The following is a 23,155-nucleotide window of genomic DNA, read 5'->3' on the forward strand; positions in this document are numbered from 1 at the left end:
TGCGTGCGTGCGTGCGTGCGTGCGTGCGTGCGTGTGTGTGCGTGTGTGCGTGTATGTGTGTGTGTGCGCGTGCACACCCGCACACGCTGAAGAGGAGTCAGTACAGAGAGAATGTGCTGAGAGGGGCTTTAGGACAGTAAAGTAGATTTGGAGGCAGCCTATGGGTTGGAGAACGTCCAGATCTTTCTTAAGTGACATAATAGAGCCAGGTCAGGTTATGGAGGGCAGTCCGGCTGTGTTTACAGTACAAACCCATGGTAGATGTGTGAGAATGGGGTGGATGGTTGGCCAGTAGTAGTAGTTTGCATACATTTAGCAGGATACAGTTTAGAAATACTCAAATTATCTTGCAGAAACATGGAAAACGTTTGTGTGTATAATATACTAGATAATACTTTTTGATACCAATTTCACAGGAATAATCTGAAACCAATGTTATTTTATGAGCAACCTATCAATGTTTTAATTAGACCTAAGGAAATACTGCCAATTTGTACCATTAAGGAACACAAGAAACCAGATGGAAGCAGGGTTTGCTCTTTGTTTTGACTTTAATTGCGATAAATGACAAAAAATCAATGCACTCCTTGTAATGGAATGTAACAGAGCAATGAAATGACTAATAATTTTAAAGGTCAGAGAGGGCTGACCAAGACTGAAAAAACGGGCGGATGTTTTGGACCTGGGTAAGTCGTTTGGGTATTATTATGTATGTTTATTCATATATAAACATTTGATATGCACGATTTCCATGTACAATAACTGATAGAATTGGGGGAAGGGGGACATGTTCACACAATTTTCCAATGAGGTACTGTAAATAAAAATGCACTTAAAGCATTGGTAGTGGAATCAAATCACTTGAACTAAAACACTTGAACCCAGGTCTAGCCGCTGGGGCTGAAGAGTCTCTCGAGGGCTAAAAGAGGGTTCTGGGGTTTGGTTTGAACAGGGCAGCGGTTAGGGCTTTAGGACTGAACTAGTAGGCTGGATGGGGAGAGTGCCTAGCCTTTAGGAGCAGTGTACTGGCGCAGGAGAGAGGAGATGGCACTGGATTCAGTGACCTCCTCAGGGAGGGAGCCCTCAAGGTCTTTGATGGACGGGTCAGCTCCGGCTTTCAGCAGGAGCTCCACAATGTCTGCAAATTCACATGCTGATGCTACAGGAGAGAGGTCAGGAGAGCGAGGTAGAAGAGAGAAGGGATGGGGAGGAACAAAGGAAAGAACAGAGAACAAATTAGGGGGCAAACATCAAAACATGCCAAGGACAAGACATCCAATCCAAAATAAACGGAAACAAATGGATTATGACAGTGGTCGTACTGTGCAGCTCCCAGGTGTGTCTGCAGAATGGTGTTGAAAAAGAACATAAGTGCTCCAGCAAAACCCAGAACTCGAAAGTCTTATAACCCAATACTGTATACCCTATGCTGTACAGCAGGGTTCCCCAATAGGCGGCCCGTGGGCCATTTTATGCCCGCAGGGGGCTACTGTCTGGCCCACACCAACCCCAGTAATAATGGTGGTATAAGAGCAGCAACAACACTAGTATATCGTCATTGTCGGGTGGAAAACCCGTATCTCAAAATGTGTACGTTCTTTCGCAAAGTAAAGCTCTGCTTGATCAAACAAGGCCGTCGCACAAAAGTAGTGAAAACAGCCGATCTACAAGCACACAACGCCTCGCACCAAAATCATTTTTAAAATGATAAATGCAAAATGAACGGTTTTGGACATACAAGATTTTCACCCGACAATGACGATATCTGAACTGTCACTGGAGTAGCGGGAACGCCACCGTCGCCCCCTGAAATGTTGTGGCCCTCTGCATGGTACCCTAGACATAATTTGGCCCTTGGGGAAAACTAATTGGGGAACCCTGCTGTACAGTATATCTTGCAAGGTTCAAGGTTTTCTTAAGATTTCAGTCTGATGGATCTGTGATAGACAGATTGTTTCAATAGAGGTTGAATGAATTTGCGTCATTAGTTTATTATCACTATCATAGTTTAATACACTATGTATAGTCCAGCACTTAATGAAAAGCCCATCTGCAGGCCCAGCAGTGACATGGCCTGGACCTGCGGTTGCCTCAAACACTTTATTTCTGCCCCATTGGCAATTTGTGCACCGCTAAAAGGGGCCTCTCTTATCTGGATATAACAGTGGAGAAGAGGGGCTTGCACTTTCTTAACCCAGTTAGCGGGTCCTTGCTTTGCTGATGCACCTCTAGCCCTCGATGCACCCCTCCCTCTTTCTCTCTCGCTCTCTGAGTGCTCTCCTCTAACTGTGTCAATCGCTCACTCCTCTTAAAGAGCAGTCGCTGTGCTCCGCCATGATCGCTGATGTCAGCAGCCACACTGATTGACAGCCAGGCCTTTTAACCTCATGCCCAGAGGTGGCTGGCAGAGAGAGAGAGAGAGAAAGAGTGAGAGAGATGATACATTTGAATGTGTGACGTGACTACACAGTTGAGTGTGTGTGTGGGTGTTCATGTGTAAATATATAATGCATACACAACTACCTATTTATATGCAGTAGACACCCAGATCAAGTTGTCTTTCTACATCAGCTAATAAAACCCAGGCTTATTCTTCCAGCTATCCTTGTCATCTTGTTCCTTCTCGTTCCTCTCAGCGTTTTATTTAGCCAGCCCTATGTGTGTGTGTGTGTGTGTGTGTGTGTGTGTGTGTGTGTGTGTGTGTGTGTGTGTGTGTGTGTGTGTGTGTGTGTTTACACTTGTGTTACTATATTTGTGAGAACCCAATGTCCCCAGGAGTACAGTATAGCATGATTTGAGAACTAGACATTGTGAGAACAATTTTCTTGCATGGTCCTCACAAGATAAATGGTTGTTTTATGGTCATTTGTCTTTAAAGTTAATCTTAAAATTAGAAACAGATTAAGATTATGCTTAGGACTAGACATTTAGAGGTTAGATTTGGGGTTAATGGATGGAGTTATGTCTGATTTAAACTTGGTTGCACGTCAGTGTCATGCACTGAAAATAGCTGATCTACAAGCTCTCAACGTGTTGACGTGTTGAGAGGCCAGGGTTAAAAATAGAAACAAAATTTGTAAAAACGGGATTGATAAAATCGGCTTCCTAAAATGTTGATTGTCTGCACAAGTATGGTAATATAAGTGTGTGCGTGTGTGTGTGTGTGTGTGTGTGTGTGTGTGTGTGTGTGTGTGTGTGTGTGTGTGCGCACGCGCGCGCGTGGCGGGTGTCTCGCCAAGGCCTTGGGCTGTAAAAAGCGTGTGGCCCTCGGGGGAGCGATAGAGGAGGAGAACAATTTATGGTGAGCAGTAAACCCTCGATTAATCACTTCCCAGTGACTGTGGCCCTGTGCAAAGAGAGGTGGGAATGAATTTTCATTCTCTGCTATTTGTCTCCTGGAGTTCATCGCTTATGTTTATTAGTCATCTTTTTATGCCCCATCCTTAGGGTTTCCTCAGCTTTGTGTGTGAGCGATGTGTGTGTGGGTGCGTTTGTGTTTTTTCTTTTTTTTCGTAGGCATAAATTATGTGCTTGCGTGTGCTTATGAGTGATGTGTGTGTACGTGATATGCTGTGATCGCATGTGAGTGTGATCTGTGTATCTGGAGACAAGTGGGCGATGTGACGCGTGCCCACCGTGAGGTCACCAAGCTGGGGGACAGATGGTGTCATAACACACGCACACGCACACACACACACACGCACACACACACACACACACACACACACGCACACAGGTACCGCCCCTCAGGGAGTTGTGTGTGGTGGGGCATGAGGGGGTCAGGGGAGTCTGAGGAGCACTGTTGATTTCCTTTGGGAGGCCTGGTGATTATCACACACACACACACACACACACACACACACACACACACACACACACACACACACACACACACACACACACACACACACACACACACACACACACACACACGCACAAACTGACACAGAGAGATGGAAACAGGAAAGAATGGGAGAGACTCTGATGGATGAAATGCACCTGAAATAGCAACTGTAGAACAGAGGACGGAGAGAGAGAGAGAGAAAGATAGAGAAAAAGAGGACAGAAAGAGAGAGAGAGAGAAAGAGAAACAGGACAGAAAGAGAGAGAGAGAAAGATAGAGAGACAGGACAGAAAGTGAGAGAGAGAGAAAGAGAGAGAAACAGGATAGAGAACAATAGAGACAGAGAACGATAAAGAGAAAGAGGACAGAGAGAGAGACAACAATAGAGAAACACAGGACTCACAGCCGGACTACACCAAGCCGGTTCGTGTGCGTCAGTGCGTATGCGGGTCGTGCGCACGTATGCGCGTTTTGGATAGATCCAATGTATATCAATTCAGCCGGCTACACCAGGCGTACGGATAGCGCGAACCACGTATACGCATTCCCTAAAAATAGGATTGTTTCTATTTTTAAGCACGCGAGCGTCTTCACGGACAGTACGCGTGTATGCGCGCATTTTTTGGTGTAGTCCAGCCGTAAGAGAGAGAAAACGACTATTTCACCACGAAAACCAAAATATATACAGGTATAGTCAAGTGATTCTCAACCTTTTTCATTTCAAGGCCACAGACTCCCATTTGATACATTCTTTATTTACTTTTTTCATCTTTGGTTTCATTTGGTTCGATTTGGTTGCATTTACAAAAAACGTAAGGGTCTATTTGGTTCCTAACTATCAATTACTGTCGCTGGGGACCCCCTGGAACCCCATCAAGGACCCCTGGGTGTCCTCAGAATCCATGTTAAGATCCAGTGGCACAATCAGTGAATGTGATATGTGTAAAAGGTTTAGTTCCAAAACGAGAGTTCCATGAATTGAAACAAAGTCACACCTGCTTTTAACAAAATGGTTTATAGTACAAACTTGAAACAAAGCATAATTCACAATTTTGAAGGCATACAAGTGGTATCTAAGTTAAGTCCATAGTTGACAAATTGATGATGTTTCAATCTGACTAGATCATCTACTGAATAAATCACTTTGGCCATTGGAGTTTTGTTTTCAATTTAAAGCTTTTGTTGTGAAGCTCATTTTGGTATTAAGGACCTTTGACAGAGAATAAGGTAATACAAAAAGCCTTCTTACCATAATGTAGTGCTGTCTGTCCCTCATCATCCTGTAAAGAAAATAGAGAATTGTCTTCAACAGAACCAAACTATTCTTGTAACAAGCAAAATGTACATTATCCAGAGGGCATAGAAACAGCTAATTAGTTTATGTCCTGGGTGTCAATTGTAGAAATATTAAACTATTAGAATTAAAATCAATTTCAAGAAAGAAAGAAAAAAGGAATTGTCTTTGTTGCAGACAAGAGAAACCATGGTTTTACTGAACCAAAGGAATGATTATGTGAAAAGATTAGATATTGATCTCACAACCATGTGACCCATGATTAAAACCATTCAATTTGTAGTTGACTTCAAGTTCGGATTGTCCTGACTGTGAGTTGGAACTGGACATTAGGGCATAATGTGGAGCCAACTCCAATGACCCGTCCTTCAGTCCCGTCTTTCTTCAGTCCCTCTTTAGTCCGTTATCAGACCCAGCCCAAGGATCCAAATCCTGCATCTGCAGTTCCAGCCTGCTGTCATAAGGATTCTCCACTGACAGAGAGGCGGGCCTTGAACCTAATCTTGCATTGCTCCATACGTTTGTACCACAAACATGTTGGTTATCAGCTGGCAAAATAGTTTCTGACTGTTGGCTGGGACATGGTGAGAGGCCCTGACCTGTGGCTGGCTCTTATAACACGCTAAATTAATTAACCATGGATGCTATGTGACCTCGACCCACAACAGCTCAAGGACAAAGGACAGAGGAGCAACAGTTAGGCGGCTGAGTTGCGCGACTATAAAGCTGTGTGTGTGCGCCTTTTGAACAGCAATGTTACTCAAGGCCATGGGGTGACAGGTACACGTATAATATATTTGTGTATATGTGTGTCTCGTACACAATGGATGGCAGACATCATCAACACGAAATTCAGTTCTTAATCACCACTCGGGCCTGTCCCGTCCTCCCATAATGATGATAAATGGTCACGTTGTTGCCTCTAATCTGAGTATAAGACTGAACTAAGCACAGGAGTTTCCGATGCTCAGAGAAAGATTAAAACCTAGCCGGCGAGCAGCATTTTCGTAGAAAGTAAAATGTCACCATGGCTGCGGTACTGTACAGGAGTTAATATCTTTGTTATAGCAAAATTATTCATTAGTCTTCCACCTTTGCCCTTTTAATATCATATCCTCACGTGATGTTTCTGTGTGAGGCAGAACCTCCTCCTCTGGTTTGTTGCTCTATAGTACTCTTTTAGTCTTTTATCTTCCTCTTCTATTTCTTTAGTTCCTTCCAGTTCCTCCTCAACTCCTATCTCTTCCTTCCCTTTCTCCTATCAATCCCTCCTTTCCTTTTCTGCCCATCCTCCTGCTTATCATCACTTTGAGGCAACCTTTATTATTATTATTTATTACTATGCACTCCTATTGTCTATTATTATTATCACCTTTTCTACTTTTAGTGTTCACTCTTAGATAGTCTTTACATCCAGTTAAGCATATCTACGTATAGCTTTCTTACTATTTAAACTTACTATTTTTGCAAACCGGGTGTAATAGTGAATATGTCACGGGCTATTCGCCCCTAGACTTTTTGGTCTATAACACCTACTGTACCTCTTCCTTCCCTTTCTCCTATCAAGCCCTTGTTTCCTGTTCTGCCCATCCTCCTGCTTATCACCACCACTTGTCTTTCCAATAGCTCCTCTGCCTCCTCAACATCTCCATCTCTCTTTCATCTGTCGCTACACAGTGAAGTTGAGTGTTCATTTAACTCAGAGTGTAAAAATAGACCCGTAAGGGGGTTAAATTCAAACTCAGGACTTTACTATGTAGCCTTAAAGGGGAAGACCACCCATTTTCAATATTGAACTATGTCATTAATATACCTTAGAGGAGTTGTGTGGAAATAGAAAAAAAGTTCCCCCCCTTCTGTGTCTAACTCTAAGGTATATTAATGACACAGTTCAATATTGAAAATGGGTGGTCTTCCCCTTTAATTTAAGGCCATTGTGCTCTCCTCTCCTCCCTGGCAGGTTCTAGTGTAGAACAGAATTGTTGCGTTTCTCTCTCTCTCTCTCTCTCTCTCTCTCTCTCTCTCTGAGGGGCAGCACTTGAGAGACCTGCTGATTGGATTAGAGCCTGCTATTCCCTCTGGGTGGATCACAGAGCACCGATGCAGATCAAGCGCAGGGGGAAATGCGTGCCATAGTTTGCTCAGGACAAAAACACACACTGACAACATGCCAGCCAAACTGCAACCTATAGTCACTTACGAACAGTATGTGTAGCAATGTGTACAAACATCACATCTGTCTTTCAACTTAAGCACACAGTGGGGGATGTGGGGGGTGGTTTACTGTATTGTCGTGGGGGGGGGGGGGGATTTAAGAACCCTGGATGAGAACGTGTGTGTGTGTGTGTGTGTGTGTGTGTGTGTGTGTGTGTGTGTGTGTGTGTGTGTGTGTGTGTGTGTGTGTGTGTGTGTGTGTACAGGCCCTAACACTGGTCACCAGCGGTATTGTAGTTAGTGATACGGACATGGCCACATAGCCGGCCACATAGCCACCCACGGACGAAGCTACTTTGAGGAGCGGCTGACCACCTATCACATAACCATAGAGATAATGTGTACCAATGTACGTGATATTTGGACGAAATCTGTAGAAAAATGATCAAAAAAATTTGATTACCAAATATCTGCCTGCTGGTGGTGCTATAACAGGCCAATTGGCCTGGCCTCCAAGGAGTATGCTTTCAAAGTTTCACACTGAACAGTCCAATGGTGCCAAAGATTAGCGGGTGACAAAACATAGATTTCTTCCTTGGCCTAGCTGTAATGTGTGTGCAAATTATCATGGCAATCGGACACTGTGTTCATGATTTAAGACTTTTTGTTAAAAAAGGGCCACTCCTGAAAACTAATAATATCAATACTAATACTATAATAAAAAATACTAGTAATATCAAAATATTTGTTTCGCAAAACTCTGCCTCCTGGTGGCGCTATAACAGGCCAATGTGAGAAATTTGGGGCAGAGGTTTTTACTTGGCCTCCAATGAGTATGCAATGCAGGCATGGCAATAGGTCCACTGGTGACGGAGATTAGTAGCTCACAGATGGACGGACACACACAGACGGACAGGGGCGAAAACATAGTCTCGACCACAGCCACGGCCACACTCACACACACACAAGACTATACAGTGGGACAGTGTGACAGATGTTTACAGCTGAGGCCAAGTGAGAGACCTTGATGCACATAAACATATACAGTTATAATTAAAGTGTAAGGGGTTTAAGCCCTAATCTGCAGCTAGCGCTAATCTGACGTTAGCCCCCAGACGTTAGTCCACACACACACACACACACACACACACACACACACACACACACACACACACACACACACACACACACACACACACACACACACACACACACACACACACACACACACACACACACACACACACACACCGCATTTAAACACCAGCAGTGGACAGATACACACAGTAACACAATGGATAATACCAAAGCAAAAGCATAGATCCACAAGAGGCACATGGCAAAGGATGTCAGTTCAGTCTATAGTCTAGAGCAAAATGTTCACAAAAAGCCATTGTCAACAAATATGGATTCTGAAGCATCTAAAAGTATGGGTTCCAATGTATAATGTGTGTGTATGTGCATCTGAATGCATGTGGGGAGTGCATGCCTCCTGCATGAGTGCATGTGAAGGGTCAGAATGCCGTCCTCTCAGCCTCCCCTAATGCTCTGAGATCCAGGAGGGGGCTTGATGGAATCACAAGAAATTGGATTGTCTCCCATTTGCTTTGGAAGCAGCCAGAGAGAGAGAGAGAGAGAGAGAGGGAGTCTTTCCCTGTATGTATGTACGTACACACCTACAGTCAGCTACCATAGCATTTTTCACTTGTGTGCATCTTGCTGTCCCCTATTCCATTATGGAGGCATGTCAGACCAAACCTCTGCCTTCTACATGTCATCCAAAGTTTCCCTTGCGTTGCAGAAACGCTGGGCTGGATGTCAGTGTGTAGTGCTCAATAAAGCAGGGTGCTGCACAATAGCATGGAGGAGAGATCCAGCACCATGTAGCACACTAATGGAGTGAGCCAATATGTTTAGGAGCAGCATGGATATTACACAGTAGATATATATATGTATTTGTACGATTGCATTTCCCGTGGAACTCGCAAATGTATAATTTGAATTTCTACTATAGAGATGCTAGATGAAGGAGAAAGAGATACAACGCATTCTCATCTCTTTAATGTTATGCCTATGCCTAACAGGTCAAACTATTCACAATTTATACAGTACTATGCCCGTTGGGCACCAGCGTACTTGGGAAGATGCAAGTCGCTAATGATGCAAATGTAGAATCCATGCCCCACCCGGTTATGCAATACCTGTTGTCAGAGTACCCGTTGTAAACGTCTGTCTTTCTGTGTCCCTTTTGTATCCAAATATGGAGATCTCTGTAACTGTCTGTCTGCCTGTGTCCCTTTTATTTTATTCTATATTTCAGATCAGGGTTCTGGACTGCCTAGCCCCACCATCATCACAAGAATGGGCACGGCACTCCCACGGTTGTCTGAGTTTGAAGCCGGTGGGCCGGAGGGTTCTTCAGATACGTGAAGCTGATCTGCACCTATTGTACATATATATACTGTGAAGTTTTTAATTATACTGACCTGTTGCACATAGAACACACTGTGAAGTTGTTTACAAAAAGTTAAAGCCCAGTAGCTACTACAGGAAAATAATGCCATTGGTGTATACAATACACCAGACCTTATGCACATGTACAGCTGAGGATGCTTTTTTCATTCTCTTTGATCTTTTGCACTCTCTTTCTTTCATTATTACTTATTTTTATCTTTAGATGTGTTATTTTTCTGTTGTTCTGCTTTATTTTATATATACCACTGCACTCTTATGTACCTGTACTGGCACAAAAGACGTAACAATAAAGTACAACCTTGACCTTGAACTACAGACGGACTTACAGATGTATACTGTAGAGACGTTGCACATTTATTGTAATATTATTACTCTCTTTGTCTATATGGGAAAGAAGACAAGACATTGTGAGAGGGTAAGCAAGGAGTGTGCGAGTGTATGTGTACTTGCATGCATGCATACACTTCAGTCTATCAATAGGTTCACTTAGTGCTAGCCTTTGGAGGCTTCTTCAGTCAGAGTGTCCCAGACTAGAAACGTGCAATTCTGGGAAATTGCAAGTGTGGTTGCACTGAAGCAAGTCGCGAGGAATCCAATGGGAAATTAATTCCGTCTTACCATTCATATTATATATTGTGATGTCAAGTGAAGCATGACCAATCCTGTCTGATTGGACCTTATATTGTCCAAGATATCTGGCCAGACACCCCAGATAATAACTTCAGTTAAAAGGTTAACAAAAAACAGTTTCACTTTAGCTGGCATAAAAGTTCTCAGACCTAGAACAATAGTGTGTTGCCTTAATAGCAACCACACTAGTTCAGGCACTGGCCTCCTCACATCTGTCAGATAATAACATACCCTAAGTATCAGTGAGACCCAAACTTTCAGGTCGAAACCCAAAAGAGAGCTTAGACGTTTTCCCGGGACCCAAACTAGTGAAAACAGCAGATCTAAAAGCTCACAACGTGGCGTGAAGTGAGCTTGTAGATCGACTATTTTCACCACTTCTTAAACATTCGTTGTCCAATTCATGGAATTTCTTAGATTCTTCTTTGATTTCTTCATGAGATTACAGAGAAAAAAAGAACATAGAATTTTGTTTTTAATTGGGAATTTGTAAATATTTTGACTAATAATTAAAAAACAAATAATGTAGGAAACAAAACAAAAAACAAAGGGAAGGGACCCATAAAAATCTGTCCGCGACCCACAAATGGGTCCCGACCCAGTGCCCTAAGTGGCCATGATGAGTTTGCACCATGCGGTTTTCAGCCACATCTGATGTGAGAGCTGTAAAGTGGCATGATTGAGAGCAATAATTGGCCAATGAGCCAAGTGTGGGACATACATACTGTACGTACAAACAGACAAAGCCAGATGTAGGAGCGGTTAGCAAGACTTTCGGTCAGTCAATCAGTCAGTCTGCACAGTAAGTGTTAATCAGTGTTAATTTATCAATTTGTAACTCTGGGAGTGTAGTGTACGAAGGTAACCAAATTGGTTACATTTGTACACTCTCAGTAACATTTATGCTGAGGATTTTACTTTGCGTCTGCATGTTTCCAAACCAGATAAAGAGACTGTGGCTTGAGGGTAAAACTCTGTCAAATCTGTCACCATCTGTAGAGCCTGCTGCAACAGAGATGAAACCTAGGAGGTGTGTGTGTGTGTGTGTGTGTGTGTGTGTGTGTGTGTGTGTGTGTGTGTGTGTGTGTGTGTGTGTGTGTGTGTGTGTGTGTGCGTGTGTGTGTGTGTGTGTGTGTGTGTGTGTGTGTGCGTGTGTGTGTGTGAGAGAGAGAGAGAATGTGGGTGGGTGTTTGTCTGCTGGCCATGGACACTAAAAGCTTTCTTGTTTTCAAATCACATCAATCCAGTCCAACTGCCAAAAAGCTCTGGGCATATGGTACAGTAGGTGTTCTGAAAGCCATTTGGGGATTTCTCTCCCTTGAACAACATTCTCTCCATCCCAACTTAATTTATCCCCCCCCCCCCCCCCACACACACCCACACACAACCTTCTAAAAATAACAAACACTCTCTTTTCACCCACTTCTCTCTCTGTTCCATTGTCTCTCTGTCCATCTATCCGTCTCTCTGTTATCCATCTATCAACCTGCCCCCCCCTATCCGTCCTTGACAGCAACATTAAACAAGTGGTAGAAATGGATAAGCAATTATGATTTATGATCAATGCTGCCGACTTTTATAATGACAGTGGATGAGGGAGAGAGGGGGGGGGGGGGTAGGTGAGAGGGGCGGGGAAGAAAATTAGAACAAGTCAGTGAAGAGAAAAGACGGGAAGACGGTAAGAAGGAAAGCCAGTGAGAGAGACAAGACAGAACCGGGAAGAGAGGGGGAGAGGGAGAGAGAGAGAGAGAGAGAGAGAGAGAGAGAGAGAGAGAGAGAGAGAGAGAGAGAGAGAGAGTTGTCTCCAGGGAGTGTGTATGTTGGGATGAAGGGCCTGGTGAAGGGGGGTAATCGATAGCCGACTGGGACCATTCATATGCAGATCACGAGAGATAGCATTATGATGAGCAGGTGCCATTAATCAGACAGCAGCATGAAGATCACAGAGATAGAGGACACTCCTTCACTGAGTCCTGGCTACACACAAACATTTACTGTACACAGCACATAACAACAAAAAGGAGTGTTAATTTGGACCCTTACGGATACATTTTTACACTACCAGGGGTTGAACACAGTGTAGGGTTAGGGTACAGTAACTGTACCGTACCACACTGGAGGGAGAGACGTGCAACTGTATCAGATTGTAGCTATACCGTTGTCTAACTATCTTCACATTTGTGTTTATGTTATGTTTGCATTGGTGTGTCTTTGTACAGTATGTTTATCCTGGGATATGTATGTTTCCATTCTGTGCTGCATCAGTTTTTCTCCCCATCTAGGTTTGCGTTCATGCGTTTTTGTGTATGTTGTTTATGTGTATCTCCCTCTCCCTCTCTCTGTGTGTGTGTGTGTGTGTGTGTGTGTGTGTGTGTGTGTGTGTGTGTGTGTGTGTGTGTGTGTGTGTGTGTGTGTGTGTGTGTGTGTGTGTGTGTGTGTGTGTGTGTGCTGGGGAGGTCCCAGTGTTAAAAGGATCAGCAGACAGGGGCCAGCCCTAATTGAATCTGGGGTCCCCTCTCTGAGCAGGGAGAGTTAACCTTGCCTGCCACTCAGCGTGTGTGAGCCGCGCCACCCACGGGCAAATTAGCTTGACGCCACACTCACCGCCCTGCACCCCCCTACGCCCAGGAACTGTCCTTCAGTTGCCCGGGCCGACCCCCCTCGCCTGCCTGGCTGTATGTGCTACAGCACAGGTCGTCCTGTCCCATGTGCACTGTCAACTCCCACAACGGTCCATTTGGTTACATTTCTACAATTTGTTAAATGAACAGTGAGACGATTACTATGTTTGATGGGCCAGTGACAGCACGAGCAAACACTCATGGCGAAGCACCTCAAGCACTCTAGTCTAAATCTCCATTACCATTCGTATGCACGCACGCATGCAGATATAGCAAGCTAAACCAATTTCACTTCTTCATCCATATCTTTCTCAGATCTCTTTCTTTCTAAATGTATCTGGTCTTCTGTTTATTTTTCTCACTTGTGCCTCCTTCCTATTCACTCATTCATTGTCTCACTTTATCCTTGGCTTCCCATGCAGCTTCCTCCCCTCCTCCCTCCTCCCCCCGCCATGCAGGCTTTGCTTTTTCCCATGGGACACCTTAGCCTCCATTAAGTCATCAGTGAGGAGAGTGGAAGAGGGTTAGGCTGAAAATTAACATCGCCCGGAGTCCAGCCTGTCCTCCCGTGGCTCATCGATGATGTTTAAAAAGAAATATATTAAATAAATAAATACATAAAAGAGTGTAATATGAAAATCAATGGCCCGGGCAGGCAGGGAGAGCCTGTGGGCTGAGGCATTTGGAGTGAGGGACTCATAAAGCTGAGTACCGCCAAAGACTGATGGAAGGAAAAACACTTACTTTGTTTATTCTCTCTCCTCATCTTTCTCTCTCTCTCTTTCTCTCTCTCTCTTTCTCTGTCTGTGTCCCCCACGCTCTCTCTCTCGGTTTCCCCTCCTCCCTGTCCGTCTGCAAGCGGTCGAGGACAGCTTTAATGCTCCCGACAATTTATGTGGACGGTTAAGAACGATGGAAATCAAATAGTTGAGTGTAGGCAAACGCACACTGAGTGCCCAATAAGAACAAAACAACAGCTGATGACGGCTAAGAGGACCGTTACCTGCTTGAATGGCTCTTTACGCCCGACTATTACTGTCAATTCATTGGCTCCTTTCTGAGTGCTCGTATTACAGATTCATAACTATATCTAGGTCCGGAAGGGCCTTTTAACACTACACAGCGACAGCTTTCATCGAGCTGTGCATAAAGTACCGCATATGAACCTGTGAGTTGGTCATGTGCGCTGTATAAATTGTCAAGTGTTGAAAATGTTGCGGCTTAATTAGTTGGCTTTAAAGTCCCTGTCCCCTGTGATTTAAACCCTCTGAGATATATCCATGTTCAATATTTTCGTCAAGTATTCTTCTCCCCCGAAACGCCTCTAAATGACATTTTCAGCACTTGTCTTTATCGTTGCTCTATCTTTCGTCCCCATTTAGTATTCCAGTGTCTATGAATATGTGTAAGTTTGATCCTCTGGAATTTGGGTAATCCAATGAGTATCTACGGAGAAGCAGCAAAACACAAACACCAAACGCACTACGATGAAATCATAACAAGCCATTCATTTCCACATTGATGGGACGGAGGATTGCTTGTTTTGTATCACTCAACGGCCCTGCATACTATCTCAGCTGATTGGTGTTCGGCATGTGACATCACACACCCCATACGGGTTGCATGCCCAGTATCAAGCCTGGATTAATTGAGTGCTATGCCCCATAGCTGAGTAGTTGGGGTGTGTACCACTAGCCTAGCTCAGCTAGACATCCCCAGCCATGTTAAAACAAGGTAGGGTAGATACTGCAGTTAGTTAGCTAGATGCATTAGTATCTAGGCTGGCCCCAGGCTAGTGTACCACATGCCTGACAGCAAACAGTCCGTTTCTGTTCCCCATGTCTCTCTCCACTGTGCTATAAATAAGGTACAATTGTTTGTACCTTTAAGGGCCGCCACCATTCACTTGCGCTTTATTTTGAAGAGCCCCGAAAGCCACGTGCGTGTGCATGTTGTGTAATCTGACGATTCTAGGAAGGAGGTCAGTTTGTTTAAACAAACGGTCACGAAAGGTTTTAGGCCTTTTTGGCGTTATTTGCACCTTATTCAGAGGTACAGCTGTTTTGATGTTTGATGTTTGATCATCACCTAGATCTCCATATATGAAGCTGACCTCTACATCTGATTAGATGATGACCCGTTTGTTGACATTGTGATATCACATTGTTGTGACATCACCTCATCAAAGATCAAACCCTGGATATCCATACATGGAGACGACTGGATCATCAACTAGATCTCCACATAAGGAGCTGACCTCTACATCTGATTCCCAGATGATGCCCTGTTAGGAAAACCACGCTAATAAAATCCCTTTTATGCCCATCAATATTAAGCCCATATCTAGGATTTCCCATACAATAGCTGCTGACCCGTTTGTTGACATTGTGACATCACATTGTTGTGACATCACCTCATCAAAGATCAACCCTGGATATCCATACATGGAGACGACTGGATCATCACCTAGATCTCCATATATGGAGCTGACCTCTACATCTGATTCCCAGACCAGATGATGCCCTGTTAGAGAAACCACACTAATAGAATCCCTTTTATGCCCAACAATATTAAGCCCATATCTGGGAATGGCCATAAAATAGAATCCCTTTTATGCCATCAATATTAACACATCGGCTGCCCAAAAGGTGGCGCCAGAGCCCCAGCTAAGTGCCCAAAGCCACTTCCATAGAAGAATACAAGGCCCTGTTGCGTCAATGCATGCGTCATGACGTCACTTGGTCACATGAGCGCAGACAGGATGTTATTGTGTAACTTACTGTATGGGCCAGTGTTGATCATAGCTGTTCATTGCTGATCAAAATTTGGACATTTTGCCGCACGCGGCCACAGTTTTAGCCATAAAACAAACATCAGAGATAAAGGGCGTTAAAGATGGGGAAATGCATTGGAGTATACGGAGAAAACGGCCGCGCGATGCTCTCAGCGTCAACTCGAAGCGACTAGCGGCTAATGGGCTACATCCAGGCACAGCCCCAACGTAACGGTGAGGTTTAAAGTTAATACTGTAAATACAGTAAACACGTCAACGCGTCGTGGGCCTCCAGAGACATCAAAGAGATTGGCGTGTAGACACCTCGTGGGCACCCGCTGTGTTAAGCCCATATTGCGCAACCTTTTGGGCAGGTCGCTTTTAGCCCTTAGCCTTAGGCGTCTTACTGGTATGCTTAGGCGTCTTATATGTATGCTTGCTCTGGGTGGGACAATGTCAGATCTCTGCTCTATATGTAAGATTTCCTGAGACAACTTGTGAATTAGCATTATAATAAAATGTGTGCAAGAAACTACCAACTTCAAAAGGACATGAACCAATCAAAAATATGATGTTGTGCTTCTTCAATTAAAGACCAGCTAAAAAAAAGTGACAAGATATTAAATTATGACGGGGGGGAATTTAGTCAATTGTCCTGCAAAGTGCAAAGTAAAATCCTCAGTGTTAATGTATCCACTCTGAGTTAAAATTAACACGTATTTTACTGTGTGTTAAAGCAAAGGAAAATAGTGCCACCTCTGCACATGCACAGCAAGCAACGGATGCATACAAAGCCATTAAGTGCATGCACACATACTGGCAGAGAGGCAGGCAGGCAGGCAGACGGAGACACATCCACAAGCTTGAAAATGCAGGAGAGCAATAAATTACAGTCGGGCCGTCACTGGGCCTATTAAAAAGAGGAAGCCAGGGCTGGCCTTCTTAAATATCTGTATTAATGTGAGCACTGAGGTGTGGGAGTGTCTTAGAGACCAGTATTAATATGTGGCAGGGAGCCCAGAGACTGTGACCCCGGCTGCTGTAGCTGTTAGCACCCTGCTGCCTGCATTTATACCCAGCTGCCTGCTGCAGACGCACACACACGCACGCACACGCACGCACGCGCACGCGCACACGCACACACACACACACACACACACACACACACACACACACACACACACACACACACACACACACACAATGGTGTAAAGTAACTAAGTACATTTACTCAAGTACTGTACTGTATTTTTTAACTTTACTGGAGTATTTCCAATTTTCTTTACCTTTACTACCACTCCACTACATCTCAGAGGCAAATATTATACTTTTACTCCCCTATAATTATTTGAAAACGTTAGTTACTAGTTGCTTTGTAGATTCTGATTATTACAAAACATACATTACCCACTTCCTCTGATATTTTCAAATATTTGTTATTCATTCTATACACTTGTGAAATTGGACATTCTGCATAATGAGTACCTTCTACAACAAAGTCAGCATACATTTATAGTTATCACTCTAGTTATGGTGCTCGATGCGAATGGCCCTTAACTCAGAGAGTTTACACATGTAAGTAAACCATAAGGTTACTTTTGTACACCCTGATTTTAGTCAAAATTAACACTGAGGATTTTACTGTGTGTATATTGTAATAGAGTATATTTAAGTATATTCTCCTCCCATCCCTTATTTTACTGGTTCACCTCCTACCCTGCCTCTTTCTCTCTGTTATAGGCCTACACCCTATACATTTCAGGGGTAAAGGACACACACAAACCCGTACACATTGTGTACCACACACACACACACACACACACACACACACACACACACACACACACACACACACACACACACACACACACACACACACACACACACACACACACACACACACACACACACACACACACACACACACACACACACACACACACACCATTATGACGAATCCCATTGGATATTTGTTATGACTTGGGTGACTGATCCATTAGTTATAGGAGGCAGTGCTGGGAAAGGGGCGGGATACAAACGTGTAATAATGCCTCCACCATAGAATTTCAATCAGCCACTGTTGTTGCGAGCGTGTGTGTGTGTGGGTGTGCACGTGTTTGTGCACGTGTGTACGTGTGGGTATGAATGCGTGTTTACCCGTTTAATCACACTAGTAGTTGACACCAAGGTAGAGGACAAAGACGAGAAAGCCATGAGTGCTGGAGGCGCGGGGAGGTCAACTCGAGAAAAAAAAAGCCAAACACACATAGAAACCACAAAACATTATATTGAAGTATTGTGACTGTGATACAGAGAGAGAGATTAATATGTAGATAACTCCACACAGTAGGGTTGTAGTGTCCAATTAAAAGAAAATCATTGACAATTGTGAAATTACAATTACTGTATGCAATGGTGTCAGCTGTTGCACCTTGCCCTCTCGCCATTACACCAGGTTTGATATAACCAGAACACTGTACAACCCATCTCACCATCATTAGGCTCATAGATGAACAATATTTATCATCATTTTAATAAAGACCAACAATGACATGAAGAAAACATATTTTCCATCAAACATTAATCATTTTAATAATCATGATTATAACAATAGAGGATATTGTAAACATCCACTGTTGTGGCTGTTCTCATTTTGAAGATAGCAACAAAAAGAATATATCATGTTTAGAGATGGCCACTTTCTGCTTTATTTTAGATAGAAGAGAATCATCACCAGGGCAGAGAGACAGGGTAACTCACCTCATCATAATTCACAAGGTCACAGTATGGTCAGTGCCACCAAGCAGGCACTCCAAATGTTAATACATTTAACCAAAGTAAACTATGACTATCCCACTAAACAATAAAACCTACAAACTTCCCTGCACACTGAATGCATTTGCAAGAAGTTCAAGTCTGTCATACGACCTCGACTTTACTGTCCAGGTCCGTCTTCAATGGCAAAAACAACAACTGCAATGGCACTGAATCTGTGTCTCCCAGAATCCCACCTCGCATCAATAACAAATCAGTGAGTGTGTATATGCTGGGAGGGAAAACGTAGGCTACTATTAGCATCACAAATCCACTCCGCCTCTAAGAGTTCATTTGGTCACAACGGACGCAGATGGACGGACAGACACACAAACAAAACAGCGCAGACGGCGACACACAAAGCAGATATTTGTGAGCTCTGTGGTCCACATGTGCATGTGGTAGCCGACTAGTTTGTGTGTTTTCTAGCTCCTCGGGCCTACGCCGCCCAGTCAGATATTTATTACTATTGATCTAGCTGGTCCTGGCTGGAGACTTTTGTTCTGCCGGCTCGAGGCTCTGACCTCAATTAAGTTATGAATTTCTATCTGATAGACTGGGAGCGCTTGGGGCCCGGCGCGGCCGCGCTACCACGCTGGATTAATTAGAATTAGCGGTGCTTGCGAGTCGCCCACCCCGCCTCATGGATCATGTTGTTTTAATACAAAGTAGGGGAGGGAGGAGGGGAGAGGAGAGGGGAGGGGAGAGAGGAGGGGATGGGAGGGAGATACAGAGAAAGAGAGAGAAGTTAGAAACACAGGGAGGGAGGGATGAAAGAGGAGAGGGAAACAAGGGGTAATGTGAAATGCAAGCGTCTGGAGGAGATGCATGCACATCAGCCCTCTCCACTCCATTCATATCGCTGTTCCTTTCCACTCGCTGTGATTGTGATGTGCCAACCTGTCTGTCCTCGTTGTCAGGCGTGGTGATCACACTTTTAACCCATTAAAACCGGGAAAGCATCTGTGATTTTAGCTATATACTGTATATATTTAGCACATCAGTTCTCAAAGTGTACTTTGGCTATTTTAATATTTAATGTAGACCTATATTGTGCAAATCTTTGAATATATATTGTTGGAGCCAAAATGCCCTTCTGTTTATTTGTTTTGTTTTTTAATTTAAATTAATTGTTTTCTTGTTGTACTGGCTGACAGTGGGTGGCCCTAGGTGTGGCCTGGTTACTCACCATGGCAACCAACACAGAGGGTGGTTACCTATTTATCCGTGGCAATTGGCACTGCCACTCAGGTGTGCAAGGTGAAATGCCAAACAGTTTTTGACCGTATTCATCTCGCCACGCTGGGTTTTTGGCTTTCAATGCATTAACATCACGCTGTATGTCTTCTTTGGAGTTATGCATAATAAATGGATTGGCATATCCAACCTGAGACAACACTCTGGACATTGAATTAATCATGCACGCGTCTAACTAAAAAGCAACCTACTGTACTTGCCCCTCGCTGTAGTGCCCACAGGTGAGGCTCTACATATATGTTGTATATACTGTATATATATATATATATATATATATATATATATATATATATATATATATATAAAGCAAACATTTTGACTAAAATCTTTTCTTCTCGGGCATCAATGGAACAAAATATTTTGAGATGGGGTCCGCAGCCATATCTAACATATAAACCACCGAATGTCTGTCTGTCTAAAGTGTCTGATCCATGCCCTTTTCTCCTCAGAGGCTGGAGCAATTGATCTGAATTGTCATGACCATTAGCATATGAACAGACCTGACTTAACTGCGAAGCCTGTTTGTCACTTTGACAAATTGTATGCTGTATATTAGCGTTTCTATGTTAACATGACTTATTCCATTGTCGCCATGGTTACAGCCCTCCAAAAGCCCTCCCAAGCTATGGGACGATTGCTGTGTTTACTCCACTGGCCGCTTACTACGGGCACAGGGACAAAGTTGTGAAGGCGACGAGGACTTGCATTTAGAAGCCGCTTCTACATACGTATTAGCTCTGCTGCACAAGTCTAGTTGCCTGAATATTCAGATTTAACCTCAGGCAGCTGGCTAGACACCTCAGACACCTGGACAAGAGGCAGGTGGAGAGGTGATTAAACTGTGATTCACAGTATTCAAGTGGAAATGTACTCAAATAGCCTAAATAACATGATTTTATGATTTCCATGATGCCACCAAGAGGCATTTGCTTAAGACATTTTTGAGCGGTGCTGACCGCTCCTACATCTGTCTTTGTATGTATGTTATGTCCTGTGTCTGTATGTATGTCCCGCCCAATCCCGCATTGGCCAAGCTTCACGGGACGCGGATTAATGAAATTCACTCATAAATAGCACCACTCATATATATAGATGAAACTCATTGGGTAATTTCTTTCAAGGTCCTCTTAACATCTACGTTAACATGACTTATTCCATTGTCGCCATGGTTACAGCCCTCCAAAAGCCCTCCCAAGCTATGGGACGATTGCTGTGTTTACTCCACTGGCCGCTTACTGCGGGCACGGGGACAAAGTTGTGAAGGCGACGAGGACTTGCATTTAGAAGCCGTCTCCACACACACACAGCCTCTTATGAGCAGCGGGCCACTAATTTCATTTTCCAGACCACTTGCACGCACATAGACACGTGCACTGTGTCTGTGTCTGAGTTAGCTCTTAAAGGGACTACAGACTACACCATGAATTTACATTTTTCCAATTTTTATGTATTTTCTTGGTGTCCCACCAGCAACTTCTATCCTCACAAAGTCCTATTTCTGACCATTGTGTCTTTCTCAGTTTATGGGCAGATCTATGTTAGCATGTCTCAGAACGGTCCTGATTGTGAAAGGTCAGATTTGTGATGTCACAAGGCCTGAGAAGGAGGCAGGAGGAGCTGGGAGAGGGTTGGGGAGGGGTGGGCAGGCCTGAGAAGGAGGCAGGAGGAGCTGGGAGAGGGTTGGGAGGGGTGGGCAGGCCTGCTGAGCAGGAGGTGGGGAGGAGTGTGGGGCCAAAACTGGCTCAATAGCGCAGTCCTCCCACTCAGGACAAGGTGGTACTGCAGCTGAAAATGCTCTGAAAGCCAGGCAGAAATGACAGGGGCTCTGTATTCAGGAGTGGTAATTTAGCCTCAAACCTTTTCAAAAACGTTTTTGGGACACAAACAGTGTTATATAAATTATTTTTAAATGCATGGTGTAGGACCTTTAATGCTAAGTGTTAGCCTCTAAACTACAATGCTTGCTGTGCGCTTCCTGTGTGTGTGTGTGTGTGTGTGTGTGTGTGTGTTAAGGAAAGTCTCGATACTCTGATGTCCCATTAGTCCTCCTGTGTGTCTGTCTGTACTATCAATGACAACGAGGAACACATTTCTCCCTTCTCCCGACACCCACACCCGTTATTTGCGGGTCCGCCGTTACGTGGGTCGCGCGCGTGGCCGTGCGTGTACAACATTTCTCACATCAAGCTGTTATTAGAGAGTCCGCTGTTACGCACTGTTTCATGGGTCGCTACCGCGCACAGGGTACACAGTACACACTGTTCAAAATATGATTTTATAGCAAAGCAATTCTTCTACACATTTATCAACACTGTCTGTCTCAATACATTGCACTCCTCCATGGGTTACATTAATCTACAATTAGCCAGTAGCTATGCCCCTCCCAAAAAGCTTTTGTCCAATGCTAGCTTAGAATAACTTCCTGCTTGCCAAGGTTTGCCTTGGCAACAGCCTTGGCAAGCTGCCAGTTGCTAAGCTAGCATTGGACAAAAGCTTTTAGGGGAGGGGCATAGCTACTGGCTAATGGAGGGTATGCGCGTGACATCATCATCATACCCGGAAGTTATGCATCAAGGCCTACTGAGTGGCAAAAAACTACTTTCTAGCCTTGACAGCCCAGACATCCAAACAGAAAAGTCCTATCTGATTGCATTAAACAATGTTAAACAACGTTAAACTCACTTTGGTACTCACTTTGACACTCGATTTGCCACTCGATTTGCCATTCACTTTATGCATGCGCATACCCTCTATTGCAGGTCTGCTCTTTAATATTTGCTCCTACATTTTCTCATACAAGTTAAAGTTACTTCCATCCCTCATTTACTGTATGCACATCCCATAACCCACACTCTGCACATAATTTCTGAGCACATATCTTCGAACAGGTAAGGGCTAGTACATATAATTTGGGGGATCCTTGACACAAAAAAGGTTTTGAGCACCACTGGTTTTTCAGAAAACTGCTAGGATTTAGAAGACATTCATAGAATCGGCCTCAGGTCTTAATGGGTTAAAGCCTACATTGTAAGAGCCCACTTAGCCCATCCCTGACCCTCACAGAAACAGGAAGCCCTGGCCTAGGGACACCTTAAGCCCCCCAATTGAACTCCCAATTGCCTGGAACTGGCCATGCCTTTCTATAAATGCATATTTCTATGGTGACCCAGCAGTTTGTTGGCTTTTAAACAGTCATGTGAAGGAGGAGAGGATGGGTAGGGATTTCTACCTGAAAAGGAAAATTGTGTTTGTGTGTACGCAGTACTACGCACCACTTAGCTGTGGGTGTTGGA

At 44.0% G+C, this 23,155-nt stretch overlaps 1 protein-coding gene across 2 annotated transcripts in view; it reads right to left on the bottom strand.

Annotated features, from left to right (window-relative positions):
* Positions 1-600: 600 nt before the first annotated feature.
* Positions 601-23,155, bottom strand: part of acbd6 (acyl-CoA binding domain containing 6) — a 42,803-nt gene continuing 20,248 nt past the window's right edge. For both annotated transcript variants that reach the window (XM_080722168.1, XM_080722167.1), the window contains 2 exons: positions 5,094-5,124; positions 601-1,159 (listed from right to left, as the gene is read on the bottom strand). In XM_080722168.1, the coding sequence (XP_080578294.1) occupies positions 1,005-1,159; positions 5,094-5,124 (186 nt within the window). In that variant the 3' untranslated portion in view covers positions 601-1,004. The remainder of the gene's footprint in view (positions 1,160-5,093; positions 5,125-23,155) is intronic.

This window comes from Nannobrachium achirus (assembly GCF_963921795.1).
Source record: "Nannobrachium achirus genome assembly, chromosome: 1".
NCBI lineage: Eukaryota > Metazoa > Chordata > Actinopteri > Myctophiformes > Myctophidae > Nannobrachium > Nannobrachium achirus.